The sequence below is a fragment of the Talpa occidentalis genome, unplaced genomic scaffold (assembly GCF_014898055.3).
Source record: "Talpa occidentalis isolate TD23 unplaced genomic scaffold, MPIMG_talOcc4v2.1 talOcc4.13, whole genome shotgun sequence".
NCBI lineage: Eukaryota > Metazoa > Chordata > Mammalia > Eulipotyphla > Talpidae > Talpa > Talpa occidentalis.
In genome coordinates this window covers 391,219-409,970 of record NW_023601322.1, presented here as the reverse complement: position 1 = coordinate 409,970, position 18,752 = coordinate 391,219, and the positions used below count along the sequence as shown (strand labels likewise).

The following is an 18,752-nucleotide window of genomic DNA, read 5'->3' as shown; positions in this document are numbered from 1 at the left end:
GCGGGGTGCGGGCGCGGCCCGGGGCCCACCCCGCGGCCGGCGGGGCCGGCGGGCGCGCGGGCGGGGAGCTCGCGGGGCGGGCGCGGGCGCGGGGCGCGCGCGAGGGCGAGGCGCGTGCGTGCGGCCGCGGCGAGGGGCGCGCGCGCGGGGAACGCGGCGCCCGCGGGTGCCGGGCGGGCCCGCCGCGCGAGACCCTCCGCCCGCCCCGCCTCCCTCCCCGGGGCTCGCCCGCCGCGGGCGCCCGGCGGCCGCGCACTCGGAACTTGCGGCCGCGCGGCCTCGGCCCGGCCCGGCGCCCACCCGGGGCGCGCTCGGAGGCCCCGGCCCGCGTCCCCGCCCCTCCCGGGACCTGCGGGCGGCGGGAGGCCCGGCGGGCGGGCGGCCGGGGGGGCGGGCGCTGCGGCGGCGGCGGGCCGGGGGGGGGGGGGCGGGGGGGCGGGGGGGGGAGGGGGGAGGGAGGGAGGGGAGGAGCCGCGGCCCGCGCCGCTTCCGAACCGGAAAGTTGCTCTTGCCGAAGTCTCGCCGCCCGGCGTGCGCACCCGGCTCCGCGCGCTCCGCTCCGCTCCGCCCCGGCCGCTGCGGGCTCCGGGCGGCGCCGCGCGGGACGAGCCGGGGACCCGCGGGCCGCGCACCTGAGCCGGGGCCGGCGCGCCCGGCCGCCGCGGAGGGAGGCGGAGGGAGGCGCCGGCGGCCCCGCGCGCCCCGGAGCGCGGCGCCCGAGCGGGCCGGGAGACAAAGGCGCGGCCGGAGCCCGCCCGGCCCTCCGCCCCGGGAGGGGCGCCGGCGGCGGGGGGGCGCGGGGCGCGGGCGGCGGCGCCGACGCTCTATAAAGGGGCGCGCGGCGCCGGGGACACAGCCGCGCGCAGCCGCCAAACTTTGCCGCCGCCGGCCTCGCGGGCCGCCGAGCCGAGCCGAGCCGGGCGGGCGGGCGGGCGGGCGGGCGGGCGCCGCGATGTGAGGCGGCGCCGGGCAGCGCGGGGTCCGGCCCGGCCCCTCCAGCCCGGCCGCTAATTGCGCGCGGCTCATTTGCATAGGCCGCGGCTGGAGCGCGGCCAATCGGCGCGGCCGGGCTCAGGGCCGCGCGCCGCCCGCCCGCCTAATTGCCGGCCCCATGCGCGGCCCGCGCAGCCGCCGCCGCCCCGCGCCCCGCGCCCCGCGCCGGCCCCGCCGGCCCCGCTGATGCCGCCGCCCCGCGCGGGCCCCGCGCGCCGCTAGCAGCATGTCCCGGCGCAAGCAGGCCAAGCCCCAGCACCTGCGCTCGGACGAGGAGCCGCCGCCGCCGGACGGGGCTCCGGACCACGGTGAGGGGCCGCGGGCGGGCGGGCGGGCGGCGGGCGGGGGCGGGTTCCGGGCCGGGCGCCGCGTCCCGCCCGAGCGCGCGGCGGCGGCGACTTGGCGAAGTGAACTTGGCGCGGCCGCGGGAGCGGGGCCGGCGCCGGGGCGGGCGGGCTCGGGCCGGGCCGGGGGCCGCGCGGCGGGCGCGGGCGGGAGGGCTCGGGCCGCCGCCTCCGCGCCGCCCCCCGGGCTCCGCGCCCCGCGCGCCAGGGCCGGCCCCGTCCCGGGGGCCGCGGGCGGGGGCGCGCCGGGCGGCCCGCGCGGACCGGGCCGGAGGCCGCCGCGGGGCAGCTTTGTTCGGCCCCCGGCGCGGCGCAGGCAGCGGGGCCGCCGGCCGGGCCCCGGGACGCCCGGGACGAGTGTGCGCCCCGCGGCGGCCCCGCTGTCCGGGTGCGCCCGGCGCGGCGCGGGGGCCGCGGGCCACGGCCGCGGGGCGGCCCCTCTCGCGGGCGCCGGGCGCGCTGGCCCGGCCGACCCTCCGCGGGCCTCCCCGGCGCCGGGCGCTGGCCGGGCCGGGCCGGAGCCGCGCGCTGCCCGCGGCGGGGAGCCGGCGCCCGGGGAGGCCGCGGGGCCGGGCGGGCGGGCGGGCGGCGGGGGCGCCGAGCGCGGCCGGCCCCCGGCGAGACCCGCGCGCCAACTTTTTGGCCGCGGCCGGGCGGGCGGCGGGACCCGCGTCCCGGGCGCGAGGGCCGGCGCGGGGCCGGGAGCCGGCCGGGGCGCAGCGGCGCCCGTCGGGCTGCGCGCCGGGCGAGGGTCCCCGGGCGAGGGTCCCCGCGCGGGCCGGGCCGGCGGGGCGGGAGGCGCGCCCGGGGCGCCGCATATGGTGGCGGCGCCGGACAAAGAGCCTTTTTGTCATGGAAATGGATTTTTTTGTTTTGTTTACTCCGGCGGGGCGAATTCCTCACACTCGGCTGCTCCGTCCCGCGCTGGCCGCGGACAGACCCGGGGATGGACCCAGTTGTGCGGAGGAGAAAGACGCCCGCCTCGGAGCTCGGCCCTGCCCCGGGGAGCGGCGCCCGGCGCGTCCTGGGCTCCGAGCGCCCGAGCCCGGCTCCCGCGGCCGCCGAGGAGCAACGGTGCCACACTTCGGGCTTTGTCGCGGCCCGGGGCGCGCGGGGCCGGGCCGGGCCGGGCCGGGCCGGGAGAGGTCGGGGCCGGCGGGGCTCCGGGCCGGCGCGTCTGCAACAGGCCGGCCCGGCCGGGCTCCCGGGCAGCCGCGCCCGCGCCGAGGGCTCCGGAGCCGCCGCGCCCGGCCAGGAGCGGCTCCCGCGCGCCGAGGGACCCGCGAGCGAGCGGCCTCCGCGGCCAAGGCCGGAGCAGGGAGGACCCGCGGGGCGCGGGGAGAGACGCACAGGGACCCCGAAGTTGGCGGGAGCGAAGTGAGCTGGCCGCGGCGTCCCCGCGGGGCGAGCGGCCCGGGCACCCGGCAGCGCGGCGGTGCCAGCGGCCGAGGCTGCAGCGGAGACGCCGGCGGCGCCCGGAGAGCGGAGGCGGGCGCGGCCCGGACGGCGGGCGGCCCCGCGAGGTACCGGCAGGGCCGGGCCCGGGACTGGTTTCGCGGGCTTTGCTTCCGAAGCGAGCCGCGAGATGCTTCTCCGGAGAGAAGCTCAGGCCGCCGCCTCGGGCTCCGCGCGCGAAAGGTGACGGTGCCTCTAGAAGGAGCGAAAGTCACGGTGGTTTGTGGAAAGTTGTAGCGCTTTCCCGTTGGAAACGTGTGTGTTAAGGATGACTGAGCCTCCCAGCCCCAGCAGACGTCGCCTTCGAAAATTGCAGATTATTTCATTCCTGTTTCTGAAAATCTAGAAATAAATGGGACGCAGCTTTCGGATCCAGGGGCGCGCAGGCCTCCGTCTCGGGCCCCTCGCGCCAGCTGAACGTTGGTGCTTTAAGAAAAATTAATTAAACTCCCAGAGGCAGAGAGCAGCACCCCGACCCGCGGGAGGACTCCCCGAGGTGCCACCTGCCACCCTTTAGCACGGAAAACAACTTACCAAAGACACGGGTCATCTTCCTCGGGGAGAAAGTATGTATTTACGGAGGAACAAAAGGATATTATGATTTAAAACAAGTTGCCACCCTGTATTTTGTTTGTGAGCACTAATTGCTTCAAAGTGCGTTTTTATTTTCTGCCAACTTGCAGTCATATGGCGATCGCGGATCCTTCCCAATGTGGCGGGCATGTGATTTCAGAATTCACCGGTGGTGTTCGCAGGCGGAGTTTAAATTAAGGGGAAGGAGGCCACCAGCCCTCAGCAGATCTTTTTTCTTTTATCTGTGTCTGCACGGTCGCCTGGAGTGCTGTGCCTGCGCCCCACTTTACAATTCAGCATTCCAAAAGAAACAATGCAGAAGCCACTTTTTAGCATTCGGAGGAAGATTGCTTTCTCTGAAACTTGAAAGGTAGAAAAGTGAGTGACCAGGGGAAGAAAGGAAAGGAGACTTGCCCAACCTTTATTGAAAAAAATAACATTCAGGAAACTTAACCGATTTTAAAATGCACCCTTCAGAGGCCAACAAAACAGCTTGCCAATCCGTCCCCCCCTTCCAGAGAGAGCTCCTTGTGTAACAAAAGGGGGGGGCGGGGGCACCTCTTAAACGTCCCCAATATATTTACAAAATCCCAATATTTTCAGATCTGTTGAGACCAGAAAGCGAGGAAGGTGAGGGCCAGCAGCGGGAATTACTTAGCAAGCAAGCTGATTATTTTCTGCATACAAGATGATGGCAAAAGCAGGCAAAAGTGGGTCAGATTTCCTTTTCAACTGCAGCCCCTAAGCAGCTTGCCCATTCACCGCAAGGTAGCTGCAGGGGCGTCTCCCGGGGGGCCGGCGGGGGTCGGGGCCTGGGCTGCGGGGCTCTCCGAGGTGTTGGCAAAGGGCTTCTGTTGAAGTAAAACAAAGCTCTTCTGAACTGCTAATGAGATCAGGCACCATCTTCTAACGCTGGGAGACGCGCTCAGGAATGGCGATTTCTGATAATATTTATAACCGGAAGAGCTTTTGTTGTCTGTCACTTTCTGTTTTCCCACTTGCTTCCTTGACCAGCCGCCAGGGCGGGCGAGGCCAGGCCTGCGGGCCGGCCGGGGAGCCGCCGCCGCCGGGGCTCCGGCCTGTGGCAGCCTGCTCACGTTGCACATAAAAGCCGGCTACGTGCAACCCAGGCAGGCAGCGACGTTTTAATGTTACTCTAAATGAACTTTTATTTGTATTTTAAAACCTGTGCTTACGTTTTTCTCTTGTAGTTTCGACACATTTTATGATTTAAAACACAGTTAACGCAGTGATTTCCAAGCAGACGAATAAGGCTGGTGGTGTTGCAGGAAGTGCGAACTAGTAATTGAGATAATAAAACGATGCGATGGCTCCATTTCTGTGAGCGGCCCAGGCTGGCTCGCTGCTTGGCTGGAGGGAGCTTCTCCAGGCCGAGCCGCTGGCCCCAGGCCTCCAAGGCCTGCGTGTGGCGTCCTGGTCTCGGAGCCTCCCCTGCGGTCGCCCCAGACCGCTGTGTTCACCACCTCGGCCCCCACCCCCTGCAGCCCAGAGAGCCCCCGGCCAGCACAGGGCGGCCTTCCTGTCCAAGGGCTGCGGGAAGGGGTGCGGGCCGGCCCCGAGTGCTCTCCGGACGGTGGCAGTTAGGAGGGCTTTGACAAGCCCTGCTGACTTAACCTTTGCCTGCTTTGCCCTGCCAGGGGCGGCCGCTAGATGTCAAGCTCATAATACAATTAGTGCATCTGTGCTGTTGACCTTGGCGGCGGCTGCTTCACGCGTGAAGTGCCGGCCCGATGCTGAGCGCTGCCCGCGCGTCACAGGCCACCGGCGGCACGCGTGTTTCTGGTCCTTGAGGAAGCCGGAAAAGGGCTCTCTTTTGTGCAGCTGCTGCTCCCGAGCTGTGTGGTTAACCCTGCGGGTGCCGAGGCCCTGTGCGGAGACGCCCGGCCTGGCCCTTCCCCGGTGGCCTCCTCGGGCCGCGGTGGCCGCGGCACGCTGGGCCCGGCCCCTGCAGGGCCACCCTTGGCAGTGGGTCAGGGTTTGCTCCAGTGTGAAGGTTGCCCGCGGGAGTGCAGCGGGGCGGCGGGCGCTGACAGGCCACACGGTGATTTACCGGCCGCCGAGCCCCTCTCCTCGGCCTTCGAGGCCCAGGTGTTTGCTCGTCTAGGTGGTTTGCTTCTTGTCTTAGGCTTGCACCGCGTGGTCGCGGAGCAGGGGGACCGGTGCCGGGGGGGCGGGCGGCACTCCCGGGAGTCCTGCTGAAACCACACTGGCCCTCGCCAGGCCCGCGGGGCCCAGCCTCTGGGTTTAAACCACCCGGATGCTAACCTAAGCAGAAGTGGCCCCACACAAGCCTCGTGCCCCCTCACTGAGCTTGGGCGGGCAGCGGCGGGTCCTTGCAGGGGACACTCCAGGTGTGCGCCGACTCGAGCTGCACCTGTCCCGGCGCCCGGACAGCCCAGCACAGCGGAGGGGCAGCGCCCGGTGTGTGCAGCCTGCCGCGGGGCCCGGGCCGAGCTCCTGGGCCGGGGGGCGGGGGCAGCTCCGCCCTCGTCCGCAGGGGAGAGGCTGTTTTCCTCCCGGGGCTTCCCGTGTTTTCAACCGAAGACGCCGGGGTGGTGCCACAGGTGGTCGGCACTTAACCAGCGCCGCTGCGGCCTCCGAGCTGGGCTGCACGGCCCGGCCGTCCGCGTGGCAAGAGTGCCCTCCACCGTCGGCTCCCGCGCGCTGGAGGTCTGGGGAAGGGACGCGGTTTTTCTCCTGTGTCTGGAATTTCTTCTACATTGTTAAACACAGCGGGGCCTCGATTTGTCTCCTCCTGCTTCACAGCTCGGGCCCAGTGTGTGATAATTCATCTTTCTTTATGGGATTCAGAGCTGTCATAAGGAGTTAAAAAGAATTAATTTGCAAGAAAATAAGTGGCTCCTTGCAATTTAGGAAAACTTGAAAAATGCTTTCTAGATTTTGAAGGGCCAGTGAGGCCAAGGGAAAGCAGCTTTTCCTTTCCTAGAGACCCACGTGGCATCTTGAAGTTCTGACTGAAGCGGGAAGTCAGCTGCCCTGCCCGGCCCAGGAGCTCGGCCTCCTTTGTTAATTGTGAGGAATTGGAGACCTGGAGCGCGGAGCAGGGTGAGGCAGGCGAGCCCCGCGTCGGGTCACACACCCCTTTGTTACTTCTCTGTCGTTGGCTCGCTTGTTTACCAGGCTCTGACTCCTGGAAAGAGGATTTAAAAATCTTGCTGAGCACCGCGGTTTGAACTGGCGGGGAAAGCGCCGCCGGTGTCTCGGGCCTGCTCACCTGGCCTGGGCCGCCGCCTGCCTGGGAGGCCAGACCAGCCTCTGCAGACCGTGGAGCCTGAGGGCGGTCACACAGCTGTGGGGGGGGGGCCGAGGGGGCCTCCCCCACTCAGACAGCTGAGCTGGAGAGCAGGGACCTTTTGGTGAGACCTGCGTCCCCCAGAGAGGTGACAAGAATCACGCGTTTCCGACCAGTGTGGCTGCGCCGTCCTGTGAGGGCTGCCCTGAGAGGCGGCAGCCCCCGCCCCCCAGGCCCGAGCACACAGCGCCTGCTGGGGTGTCGGAACCAAGTCAGACGCCCTGAACGCCTCGGCATAAATAGCAGCTATGGGGCTACCCTAAGCCAATCACACCCCCTCTTCCCAGAGCTACTGCTCCTCAGGTGTGGGGGTTCCGCAACCCAGCACAGCCGTGTGGCCACGGCCTGACACTGGTCTCCCCTGGCCACTGGACATCTCCCAGAGCGGCTTATCCCGGGGTGCAGGGAGCCGCACAGGCAGCCGCGGCCCTCGGGGAGCACATGGGGTCCTGCCCGTGGGTCTCGCTCGGCCCGACACGGCCCCGGCCCGGTGGGCATCCCCCTGGCCCGACTCCCCATCACCTCTCCACAACCTGGAGTCTTAGCTGAGAGATGGGTGTGCAGGAGGCAAAGCCCCGGGTGGGGACAGGAGGCCTGCGCCCCCCAGGGCCTCCACATGCGTGGGCGTCTCCCCTGCGCCCTGGCTGCCCGGCCCTGGCATGGTTTTCCCTCGAAACAAAACCGCCGGCGCATTGACTAAGGGCCGTGATGAGTTCTATGCCAGGACACAAAACTCAGTTCAGAATGTAAATCTGATGTAAATATGGCCGAGCAGGCCTGGACTAAATGTCTTGTCGCCCACGCCCTGGCAGCTCGGGAGGCTTTGGGGCCACGACAGGATGTAGATGCCGTCCCGGTGGGGTTCTTGTTGTAGAAGCTGTTCTTGAGGAGTCAGTGCCGGGCCAGACTGTGGGCCGCCCCTGCCCGGCCCGCGCCCGCCCTGGAGACCCCGGCCCTGGCGTCGCCCCGAGCCCTAGGTCGGGAGCCTGTTGTGGCTCGGGGCAGAGTCACCCGGGTCTGAGGTGTGCACACGGAAGCCCGTCCCGCCAGCGAGCTGTTCGCTTTTTATTTCTGTTCACTGCGGTGAAGACTCTTAACGAACATGGCCTTCATCGGAGGCAGCGGGGGCGAGGCCACGCTGGTATCAGGCGGTCAAAGTGGTGGCCGAGTGCGCGCCATCCGGCTCCCAGGCAGCATGCTGAGGTGGGGATTCCAGAGGCGGGCGCCAGAGTGAGAACTCGGAGCCGCGCGGACGAGCGCTTTCCTCGCTGCATGTAGTTTCAGTGGAAAGGCAAGGTCACCTGGGAGCTCGGTGTGTAAGACCCAGCCTGGCCCGTCCCTGACCGGAACAACCGCGCCGGCCCACGTGGGCCCACGGCCACGGCCACGGCCACCCAATTTCCGTATTCAGTTTTAAAGGAACGTAAGCGGAAAGTTATTTTACTTCGACAAGACGCTCCTCGCTGTGTCCAGGTGATCATCATATGCAATCGTATTAAACAGAATGGCCTGGCACTTGGCAGGAAGGGCTCGGTACTCCACGCACAGGCTGCCCCTGAGGAGTGGCTGGGGTTTGCAGACCTGCCACAGGGGAAGGCGTTCGTCCTGGGGGCACCCCAGCTCCCCGGTCTGGAGGCAAACCCTGAAAGCATCGAATGCGCCAAAAAGCAGAAGTCATCTTTAAAGTCAAGAGAGATTAGTTTGGATCGCTTGGGCCTTTGGGAAAAGCCCAGAGTACAGTCGAGTCACAGCCCCGCTCCCGAGCCACCGGGGCGGCTCACGTGTAACCACAGGACGTGTGCAGTCCGGTGAGCCGGTCTCCCCCACACGCCGTGCCCTTGAAATGATCCAGAAAACACCTGAGTTTTTAAGCCCTCGCCGTCCCTAACCCGAGCCCCGTGTTTAAAAGGTGCCCCTGCAGCAAGAGACGGTGTCATTGTGTAAAATTTTAAATGCTTATACTTTGTATATCATTGAAGTTACACACTTGATCTTCTTCAGGCGCTGAAGGCAGGCATTCACAGTATTTTGTTTCTTGGGCGCTTTCTTGTTTAAAATATTTAAATCTAGGAGAATTGTGGACAGTCAGGCTTTTGGGCATTGGCAAGAAGTGGAAAACCACTCCGCTGGGGTCTAGTTAAACAGTTATTTCGTGTACAGTTTTGCTGTTTCCTGACACCGACTCCAGCCTGATGGCTGAACACAGATAAACCCGATTAGGTGGCCTTTAGCCGTGTTTGGAAATCGGGGCGGCTACCGAACGTTGTGTTGCAAGGTGATTTAAAGAGAGGCTCTTTGCACTGCGCCATCTTTAAATGCACGACTAGAATGACACAGCCCTATTTCTTACTGATCGCTAAGAAATTATTTACCTGGAGATCTTATGCTTTTTTTTTCTTTGCCCTGTTCCATAACCTTAGCAGGTTTAAAATTAGATTTTGCATACACTGAGCAGAGTTAAGTGCTCTGAGTATTTATTTTGTTACTGCGCCTATCTGCAGCGTAAATCAGCGGCGCCCTTGCTCCCAGCCACACTCAACCCCATTACGGATACCTATTACCCCCCCCCCCCATACAGTAATGAGGCTCCTTGCAGCCTGATCTTCGGAGCTGAATTTAGTTTAAAAGTCTAGCAGTTCTTTATGGGCTGCAGGCTGTAACTTCTTTTCCCCTTCCAATGGTTTAGCCAGTTAAGAAAATGCTAACTGAACACTGCTAATAATTTTTTAAAGGCATGTATAAATCACCTGGCAGTGGGGGCCTCACGGAGCACCGACTGGCCTCGGAAAATATTTTTATTTTCTTTTCCAGCCTAGGGACTTGATGTTTTTACAGGATATTTTTTTTGAAGCCAGATTTCTCTGTTGAACTCAGTGCCAAATTGTTCTTTTTCCAAACCCTGAAAGAATAAAAAAAAAAAAAGGAGGCTCCTCGGCGAAGGAACGCAGTAAATGACTTCCGGGGACCCAGGCCTGCGGGTGTTTCGTCCTCAGGCTCCACGCGGATGTCCCCGAAGGCTGATTTGTAGCTGTCACCCCTCCCGCAGGCTGACGGGAAGCAGGCCGGGGCCGCGTGGCCACGAGCCTCAGCCTGCCTCGACCGTGGAGGCCGGCGCGGGCCGCTGGAGCGCGGACCCCCGAGCCGGGCAGCCATTTATTTGATCAGGTGTGAATTAGGATTGTTCATTAAACGCGGCTGTTATTCGGCACAAGAGGGTTCGGGAAGTCAGGAAGTAGCTCCTACAACAGTAATTAAACATGTGTAACCAATTAGAGGGTTTCCACCACGGCAGAAGCATATAATTTGCTAAGTCTTTGTATGAGAATAGATGAAAATAGGTACAAAAAGTGTGTCTGACTACAACATTCTCATGTTAAACATGTCAACATAAATGAACTTTAAATATATAATTTCTGGTTTGTTAACAAACCGCCGAACTCTATTGGCTGATAACAATAACATATAATTTTGGTTCATTTTGCCAAGAAATATTGCATGTGACAGAGCCAATTAATTGTATTAAACATGATTCATTTTCGCCCGGACTGTATTGGCGAGGCTCGCGGAGCGGCCGGTGCTGGCTGGCAGGGAGGCAGGGAGACGCGGGCCTGGCGGCCGCCGGGCACCCCCAAGCCATGCGCAGGGCGCCCTGCGTTTCCGTTACACTTAGCAATGAAAGTGTTTAGCGGAAATTCCCCATGTGGAGTAAATGCCCATTGATTTGGGGGTTCGGGGGCCGGGGACGCCTGGGGGTGATGGGGGGTGGCCGGCGCTGGCCGGGCCGCGGTCAGCGGCTGGGCCGGAAGGTTGCAGATGAGCCGCGTGGTGAGGGGCTGGCAGAGGCGGCTCTGATTTCGCTGGAAATGAGGGGCCGGGCGAAGGGGAATCCTAATGAGCCGGTGGCCGCGCTCCGCGCCGCAGACAGGGCCCTGCGATTGTATGAAAATATTGGAAATCAATGGCTTCTATGGAATTTCATTAAGCCGCGGTAGCCACCATGGATAGGGCCTCATAATTTGATGGATTGTGCTAAGAAAATGATTAGCCAGCGCGGGCGGGCCGGGCGCGGGCGGGCGGCGCCGGAGTCGGGTGATTTGTACAGAATAAAAAGCATCGATCTCGCCTGCGCGCGCGGCGGCGCGGGTCGCGCTCACGAGTGTCTTGGCTTTTGCAGCCGGCCCCGGGGACGGCGCGGACGACGGCGACAGCGGCGCCGAGAGCCGCAGCGGCAGCGAGGACACCAGCGTGTGCGGCCAGTGCTGCGCCGAGTTCTTCCAGTGGACGGACTTCGTGGCGCACAAGCGCACCTGCGCGCAGAGCCCGCCCGTGGTCATCGTGCGCGAGGATGAGCCGGCGCCGCGCGCCGAGGAGCGCCCCGAGCCGTCGCCCGCCAGCTCGCCCGGCGAGCGCTCGGACAGCGAGGCGGCCGAGGACGGGGCCGCGCCCGGGGCGGGCGAGGGCGGCGAGGCGCGGGCCGCGCGGGAGGACGCGCCCATGGAGGTGGACGCGCCGGCCGACGCGGCGCCCCCGGCCGCGGCCCCGCCCGCGCCGCCCGCGCTGCCCGCGCTGGCCGAGCCCCCGGCCGCGGCGGCCTACGGCGCGCCCAGCACCAACGTGACCCTGGAGACGCTGCTGGGCACCAAGGTGGCCGTGGCGCAGTTCTCGCAGCAGGCGCGCGCGGCGGGCGGCGCGGCGGGCGGCGGGGCGGGCGCCGTGGCCATCCCCATGATCCTGGAGCAGCTCATGGCGCTGCAGCAGCAGCAGATCCACCAGCTGCAGCTCATCGAGCAGATCCGCAGCCAGGTGGCCCTCATGACGCGCGCGCCGCCGCGGCCCTCGCTGCACCCCGGGGGCGCGGCCGGGGCGCCGGCGCCCGCCTCCAGCCAGCTGCAGGGGCTGGCGGCGCACTCGGCGCTGCAGCTGGGCGCGGGGGCGCCCCCCGGCCCCGCCGCCCCCGGCCCCGCCGCCCCGCCCGCCTTCGAGGGCGCCCCGCACCTGCCGCAGCCCGCGTCGGGCGCCAGCACCCCGCACGCGCCCGCCGCCGGGCCCCCCGAGCCCTGCGCGCCCCCGGCCGCGGGCGGCGCCCCCACGGCGCCCGCCCCCGCGCCCGGCGGCCCCGGCCCGGCCGCGCCCCCCCAGAGCGCGTCCACGCCCCCCGCGCTGGGGCCCGCGCCCCTGCCCGGCCCATTGCTACCTCAGACCTCCGCCAGCAGCGTCATCTTCCCCAACCCCCTGGTCAGCATCGCGGCCACGGCCAACGCGCTGGACCCGCTGTCGGCCCTCATGAAGCACCGCAAGGGCAAGCCCCCCAACGTGTCGGTGTTCGAGCCCAAGGCCAGCGCCGAGGACCCCTTCTTCAAGCACAAGTGCAGGTTCTGTGCCAAGGTGTTCGGCAGCGACAGCGCCCTCCAGATCCACCTGCGCTCGCACACCGGCGAGCGCCCCTTCAAGTGCAACATCTGCGGCAACCGCTTCTCCACCAAGGGCAACCTCAAGGTGCACTTCCAGAGGCACAAGGAGAAGTACCCCCACATCCAGATGAACCCCTACCCCGTCCCGGAGTACCTGGACAACGTGCCCACCTGCTCCGGGATCCCCTACGGGATGTCGCTGCCCCCCGAGAAGCCCGTGACCACCTGGCTGGACAGCAAGCCGGTGCTGCCCACCGTGCCCACGTCGGTGGGGCTGCAGCTCCCGCCCACCGTCCCTGGCGTCAACAGCTACGCCGACTCCCCCAGCCTCACCCCTGCCAGCCGCTCCCCACAGCGGCCTTCGCCCGCGTCCAGCGACTGCACCTCTCTGTCCCCCGGCCTCAACAGCTCCGAGCCCGGCGTCCCGGGGACCTCGGAGTCTCCGCAGCCCGTGCTCAGCGGGGCTGCCCTGACTAAAGCCGAGGCCCTGGGCCTGCCCTGCGCGCGGGCCGGGGCCGGGGAGGGGCCCGGGGGCGGCCAGGCATCCAGCGTGCCCGCCGCCCCCCCGGCCCTGACGGACGGCAGCGTGGCCACGGGCCTCTGCAGCCCGGTGCTCCCGGCGGGCTCCGACCAGTTCAAGGCCAAGTTCCCCTTCGGGGGGCTGCTCGACTCTATGCAAACGTCGGAAACCTCGAAGCTGCAGCAGCTGGTGGAGAACATCGACAAGAAGGTGGCGGACCCCAACCAGTGCGTCATCTGCCGCCGCGTGCTGAGCTGCCAGAGCGCCCTCAAGATGCACTACCGCACGCACACGGGCGAGCGCCCCTTCAAGTGCAAGATCTGCGGGCGCGCCTTCACCACCAAGGGCAACCTGAAGACACACTTCGGCGTGCACCGCGCCAAGCCGCCCCTGCGGGTGCAGCACTCCTGCCCCATCTGCCAGAAGAAGTTCACCAACGCCGTGGTGCTGCAGCAGCACATCCGCATGCACATGGGCGGCCAGATCCCCAACACGCCCCTGCCCGAGGGCTTCCAGGACGCCCTGGACGCCGAGCTGCCCTTCGACGAGAAGGCCGCCGAGGCCCTGAGCGGCTACGACGACGACCTGGACGAGAACTCCATGGAGGAGGAGCCGGAGCTGAAGGACGCGGCCGGCGACCCGGCCAGGCCGCTCGTCTCCTACGCGGGCTCCTGCCCGCCCTCGCCGCCCTCCGTCATCTCCAGCATCGCTGCCCTGGAGAACCAGATGAAGATGATCGACTCGGTCATGAGCTGTCCACAGCTGGCCGCCCTCAAGTCGGTGGAGAACGGGTCCGGGGACAGCGACCGGCTGAGCAACGACTCCTCGTCGGCCGTGGGCGACCTGGAGAGCCGGAGTGCGGGCAGCCCGGCCCTGTCCGAGTCGTCATCCTCCATGCAGGCGCTGTCCCCCGCGCACAGCAACAGCGAGAGCCTGCCCCCCAAGTCCCCCGGCCTCGGCCCCCAGGAGGAGCCCCAGGACGTCCCGCTGAAGACCGAGAGGCCCGACAGCCCGCCCGCCGCCCCCGAGAACGGAGGCGCGCTGGACCTGACGGCCGCTCACCCCGGCCGGCCGGCCATCAAGGAGGAGGCCCCCTTTAGCCTGCTGTTCCTGAGCCGGGATCGGGGTAAGTGCGCGCGCGCTGCCTGTGGTGTCTGTGGCAAGGCCTTCGCGTGCCGGAGCGCGCTGGAGATCCACCTGCGCAGCCACACCAAGGAGCGCCCCTTTGTCTGCGCGGCCTGCGGGCGCGGGTGCTCCACGGCGGGTAATCTGAAGCAGCACTTGCTGACGCACAGACTGCAAGCGCTGCCTTCCCCGTTGTTTGACCCCGACTTTGCTCTAGGTCCCAGCCACAGCTCCCCCAGCCTGCTCGCCAGCGCCGCACCCGCCATGATCAAAATGGAGGTAAACGGGCACAGCAAGGCCGTCCCGCTGGGCGAGGGCCCCCCGCTGCCCGCCGGCGTCCAGGTGGCCGCCGGGCCCCAGGCCGTGCTGAGCCCCAGCCTCGCGCCCATGCTGGCGCCCCCGCCGCGCCGGACGCCCAAGCAGCACAACTGCCAGTCCTGCGGGAAGACCTTCTCCTCGGCCAGCGCCCTGCAGATCCACGAGCGCACCCACACCGGGGAGAAGCCGTTCGGCTGCACCATCTGCGGGAGGGCCTTCACCACCAAGGGCAACCTCAAGGTAAGGAAGGGCCAGCCGGCCGCCCCCCGCCCCCCGCCGGCCGGGAGCACCCCCTCCCCACACGCACACACGCACGCAGGGCTGCGCCTGCGGCCAGGGCACAGGGTGGAGAGCCCAGGGGAGACGCCGGCACAGGCCTGCACAGGGCGTGTGTGGTGTGCACGCGTGCCTGGCCTGTGTGGCGTGTGCCGCTGTGTGTGGTCGTGCGTGCCCCTTGGGGTGGGCGTGCACAGGTGTGCGTATGCCCTGGCAGTGGTGAGGCTCTTGGCCCGGGCAGGCCGTGGGCTCCCCGGCGGGCCTGGGCCCCATGAGCTCGCTGCGCTGCCGGGGGAGGCCCTGAACCTGGGGAGATGCCGAGGCCAGCTGAGCCGGCTCCCAGAGCTTGCCCGGGACGGTGCCGATGCAGGATGCCTGTACTGCTTTGCGGAGCGACGCCGGGGCTGGGGCACTGGGGAGAAGACCGGCCTGGGCGGGGAAAGAGTAGGTCCGCAGGAGACCAGCACTGGGCCCTCCTGCAGGGCAGCATGGCGTCCGGCCCGCGCCCCCTCAGTAGACTGCGCCACCTTCCTACCCCGCACAGCACCTGTGGGGCCTCGGGGTCAGTTTCCTTCCTGGAGCCTGGGAGCTACAGGCCCTCGGCGGCCACCGACGTGCCTGCCCCAAGGGTCTTCCCAGCAGAGAAGAGGGCAGATGTTTCGAGACCGAGAGGCCTCCCACCCTGGGGCATCCCGGGGCCGTGTGCCCGCCCCAGGGGCCGCCTGCCCAAGGGCTCAGCAGCGGGAGTGTTCCGGGTCCGCCTCTGTGCTCCAGAGAGGGGTGTTGTGCCTTAAGTGCAAGGTGTCCAGAAGCACCCCCCTGAGTGCCATGTCCCCAGACTAGCGCAGAGCCCCGGGAGGCTGGGCCCGCCGCTCAGCGCCCTCTCGTCACACGCAGGTGCACATGGGCACGCACATGTGGAACAACGCCCCGGCCCGGCGAGGCCGCCGCCTGTCGGTGGAGAACCCCATGGCTCTGCTGGGAGGCGACGCCCTCAAGTTCTCGGAGATGTTCCAGAAGGACTTGGCGGCGCGGGCCATGAACGTGGACCCCAGCTTCTGGAGCCAGTACGCCGCGGCCATCACCAACGGCCTGGCCGTGAAGAACAACGAGATCTCCGTCATCCAGAACGGAGGCGTCCCTCAGCTCCCCGTAAGTCTCGGGGGGGGCGCCATCCCCGCCCTGGGCACCCTGACGGGGGGGATGGACAAAGCACGCAGCGGCAGCAGCCCGCCGGCCGCCGGCCTGGACAAAGCCGCCTCGGAGCCAGGCGCCGGCCGGCCCTTCACCAGGTTCATCGAGGACAGCAAGGAGATCGGCATTAACTAGCGGGCGGCCCCACCGGCCCGGCTCCTCCGGCACCGCCCGGCCCTCCCTCTCCCTCAGCGGGACCTCGCTCCCCAGCCGCAGAAGGGGGCGCGCAAGCAGGGCCCCCCAATCTGCGCCAGCCTGACTGTTCTGAGACCTCCGCAGCCTTTTCGGTAAACCTAAGTCAGAGTGAGAAGGCCTGGGAGCCCGCCAGGCAGGCCGCGCCCCGGGAGCGCACGCGAGGCCGGTGTGAGCGAGCGAGCAGCTGGAAGTGGTTCTAGACCCCTCCCGGGAGACCCGGCGGTGCCCTCCGCCCAAAGCGCTCCTGGGGCTGCGGTGACGCGGGCAGAGGCCCCTCGGCCCGGCGCGAAGGACGCTGCTGTTCGGCAGGATACATCTGGCTCTGTGATTTTTTTCCAAGCAAGATATGTTTCCTATGAATACGTGGGTTATTTCAATGCAGGCAAAGTTGTGAAGCTCTCGGGAAAGATTGCATGCTTTCGTGTGCAAGTACCTGTCAGTGACAACCTTTTTTTTTATTTCAATGTTCGTAGCTGCTATGTGGACAGTTGTTCTCCAGTGCGGTCTGTAGCCCAACAGTTGGGGACGCGTTACAGACAAACATCGCCGTAATTACTCACAGCGTTATAAGCAGTTGTGGGTAAATATCTCACGTTATCAAAGCCGTACAATAAAAAGGTAATGTTTGTACCCTGTGGTCGCGCACTCCTGATTTGTGCCGTGGCGCTGTTAGTGTTGTGCGCTAGGGCGGCGTCTGTGGTCTGGAACCGGAAAGAGACGCAGAGTGTTGTGCAGATGGCTCTGGTTGAAGGAAGCCGACCGGGAGACCTTCGGGGCCTCTCCAGGGCGGCGGAGCTCCGCCAGCCCAGCCAGGGCCCGCCCCTCCCCGGGTGGTTGATTTAAGGCTCCGCAAAGCCCCGGGAACCACTGCCCCCCGGGGCGGGCACGGCTGGGGTGGGCTGCACGGTGCAGGCAGGCGGGGTGCCCCGCGCCCTCGGTCCTGGGGAGGAGGTCGGGCTCCCGCACCAGTGCTGTCTTCTCAGAGGCCACCCCCTGCCCTGGGGGTGTCGGCTGCTCCTTGAGGCACACCCTGGGCGGCTGGGCGGGGGTTAGGCCTGGTCTCGAGTGCAGGAGCTGGTCGGCGCCTCTGGGCCTCCCTGAGGGCCTGCCCCCGGGGCCGGTGGCCACAGGAGGCATCTGCACACCCACGCTCCGGGCTCCGGCTCCCGGCAGGCACAGTCACCCCGAGCAGCACCCCCCTCCTGGGCGGCATCTGAGCCTGGGGGGGCCGCGGCAGCGCGTGGACGCGTCATTTGTCTCATCCTTCCTGGCGGCTTGTGCTCCGGTCCTTCTCGGCTGCCGGCGCACCCTCACTTCCCCAGGAGGGTGCGGAGGTAGTGCCGGCAGCAGGTGCATATCCTGCCGGGAGGAGGCTGGGGCCGCGGGCTGGCCTCCATGGGGAGGAGCGCTGTCCAGCTGCAGCCCAGCACTGCCGCCCACAGCTGACCCCCAGTGGCGCCCAGAGCTTTGATGGCTGAGGCTGTGGCTCCCGCCTCTGGCTGAGCCAGGTCCCAGCCACGTCGCTGTCCTTGTCATGCCCTGAATAGACGCAGGCTGTGATGTGGCTGCTCCGCTGCTCCCCGGTTGCTCCCAGGAGAGCGGGGTGAGGGGAGTGGTGTCTGGGGTGCCCGCCTGCACTCTGCGCGAGGCCGCCCAGCGCTGGCAAAGTGGGCTGAAGCGCCAGCCAAGGGCAGCGGGATCGGTGTTGAAATGGAAGTCTCTCACTGTTTTCTGAAATAGAAGCGCAGCCTCCCAAGCGCAGCGCTTCTTACATCTATGAAAGAAGACGTGGCGAGGTCCCGGTCACGGGAAGTGCACTGACGCCTGGCCCTTCCCCGCCCCGGGCCGCCTGCCCCTGTCTGCTGCCCGGGGCGTCCCTCCCGCAGGCCGGGCTCAGGCGCCAGAGCCGGCTGACCTGACGGTCCTGGGCGCGCGGCTCCGCGCACTCCTCCTCCTTCCACGTTGCTGCGGACGCCTGGGCCTGCGGCTTCTGGGGGGCATGTGTGGGGGCGAGGGACTGGCCAGCACCCCTGATCAGTAGCCTTTGCCGGGAGGCCAGGCCACTGGGGCAGGAGAGTGAATTTAATTTTTAAAGGATTGTAGGGAAAAAGCAAAGATTCCTACGACTGTCTAAATAACTCGTGTAAACTAAAGTGCAGGGGAAGAGGGACTCACGCATACGCAGAGCATAAAATGAGGTGTCTTGACTCAACCGGCCTGTGGATTCTTCCTCACGGCAGCGCTGGCTGCTCTGGCCCCTTGTCAAGGAATCATAAACATCACAAGCCCTAAAGGTGGAGCTGCTGCCGCCCACCCCCACCCCCACCCCATCCCCTCCCAGCCCTGCCAGCGTGCGGCCAAGCGAGGGCTGGGGCTGGCAGGGCCGGGAAGACGGCTCCGCACGCATGCCGGCCCCTGCTCCCCTGCCCGCGCGGGCCTGCTCCTGCCTGGGCAGCAAGTCCTCCGGCCCGCCCCGGCCGGGATTTAAGTCTGTGAGGCCCGCGCCCCTCGCTGTGCGAGTCGGGGTACCCTCGCCGTTCCCAGAAGGTTCCGGCTTTGCCAGGAAGTAATCCAGCGGCCACCTGCAGAGGCTGGCCTGTGAGAAAGCCGCTCTACAGAGTGTTCTAGACAAAACTAGGAAGAGTGTAGGGGCCTCCTCTCCGGCGGGAAATGAGTACTGTTAGGGTCTCTTCGTGAAGGGGCAACTTTAAATGAAATCCCAGTGGTCTCTTTGCCCCAAAGCGATTCTGTCCCGGGCACAGGTGAGGCCCCTCTGGCCGGGCAGCTGCCCGCTCCCCGGTGCCCCCTCCCGGTCTACGGAGGGCAGGATGGGGCGATGCCGACAGCCCCTCCTCCGGAACTCAGGGTTTTTTTAACCTCTAATATGAATTTTTCTTTCTCCCAAAACTTCAGCAGACACACAAGGTGACAGTAACAGCACAGACAAAATGCAGAGGCCGAGGCTCAGGACCTAAGATGAAGAGTCTGCTGCAAACGTCATTGCTCGGGAAAAA

The 18,752-nt window shown here is 66.7% G+C and overlaps 1 protein-coding gene across 1 annotated transcript; it reads left to right on the top strand.

Moving 5' to 3' along the window:
• Nucleotides 1–1,219: 1,219 nt before the first annotated feature.
• SALL3 (spalt like transcription factor 3) lies at nt 1,220–15,678 on the top strand. Its single transcript, XM_037509681.1, has 3 exons — nt 1,220–1,301; nt 10,874–14,313; nt 15,247–15,678. Exons 1-3 carry the CDS (start codon nt 1,220–1,222, stop codon nt 15,676–15,678), a joined length of 3,954 nt encoding a protein of 1,317 aa, XP_037365578.1.
• Nucleotides 15,679–18,752: the final 3,074 nt, after the last annotated feature.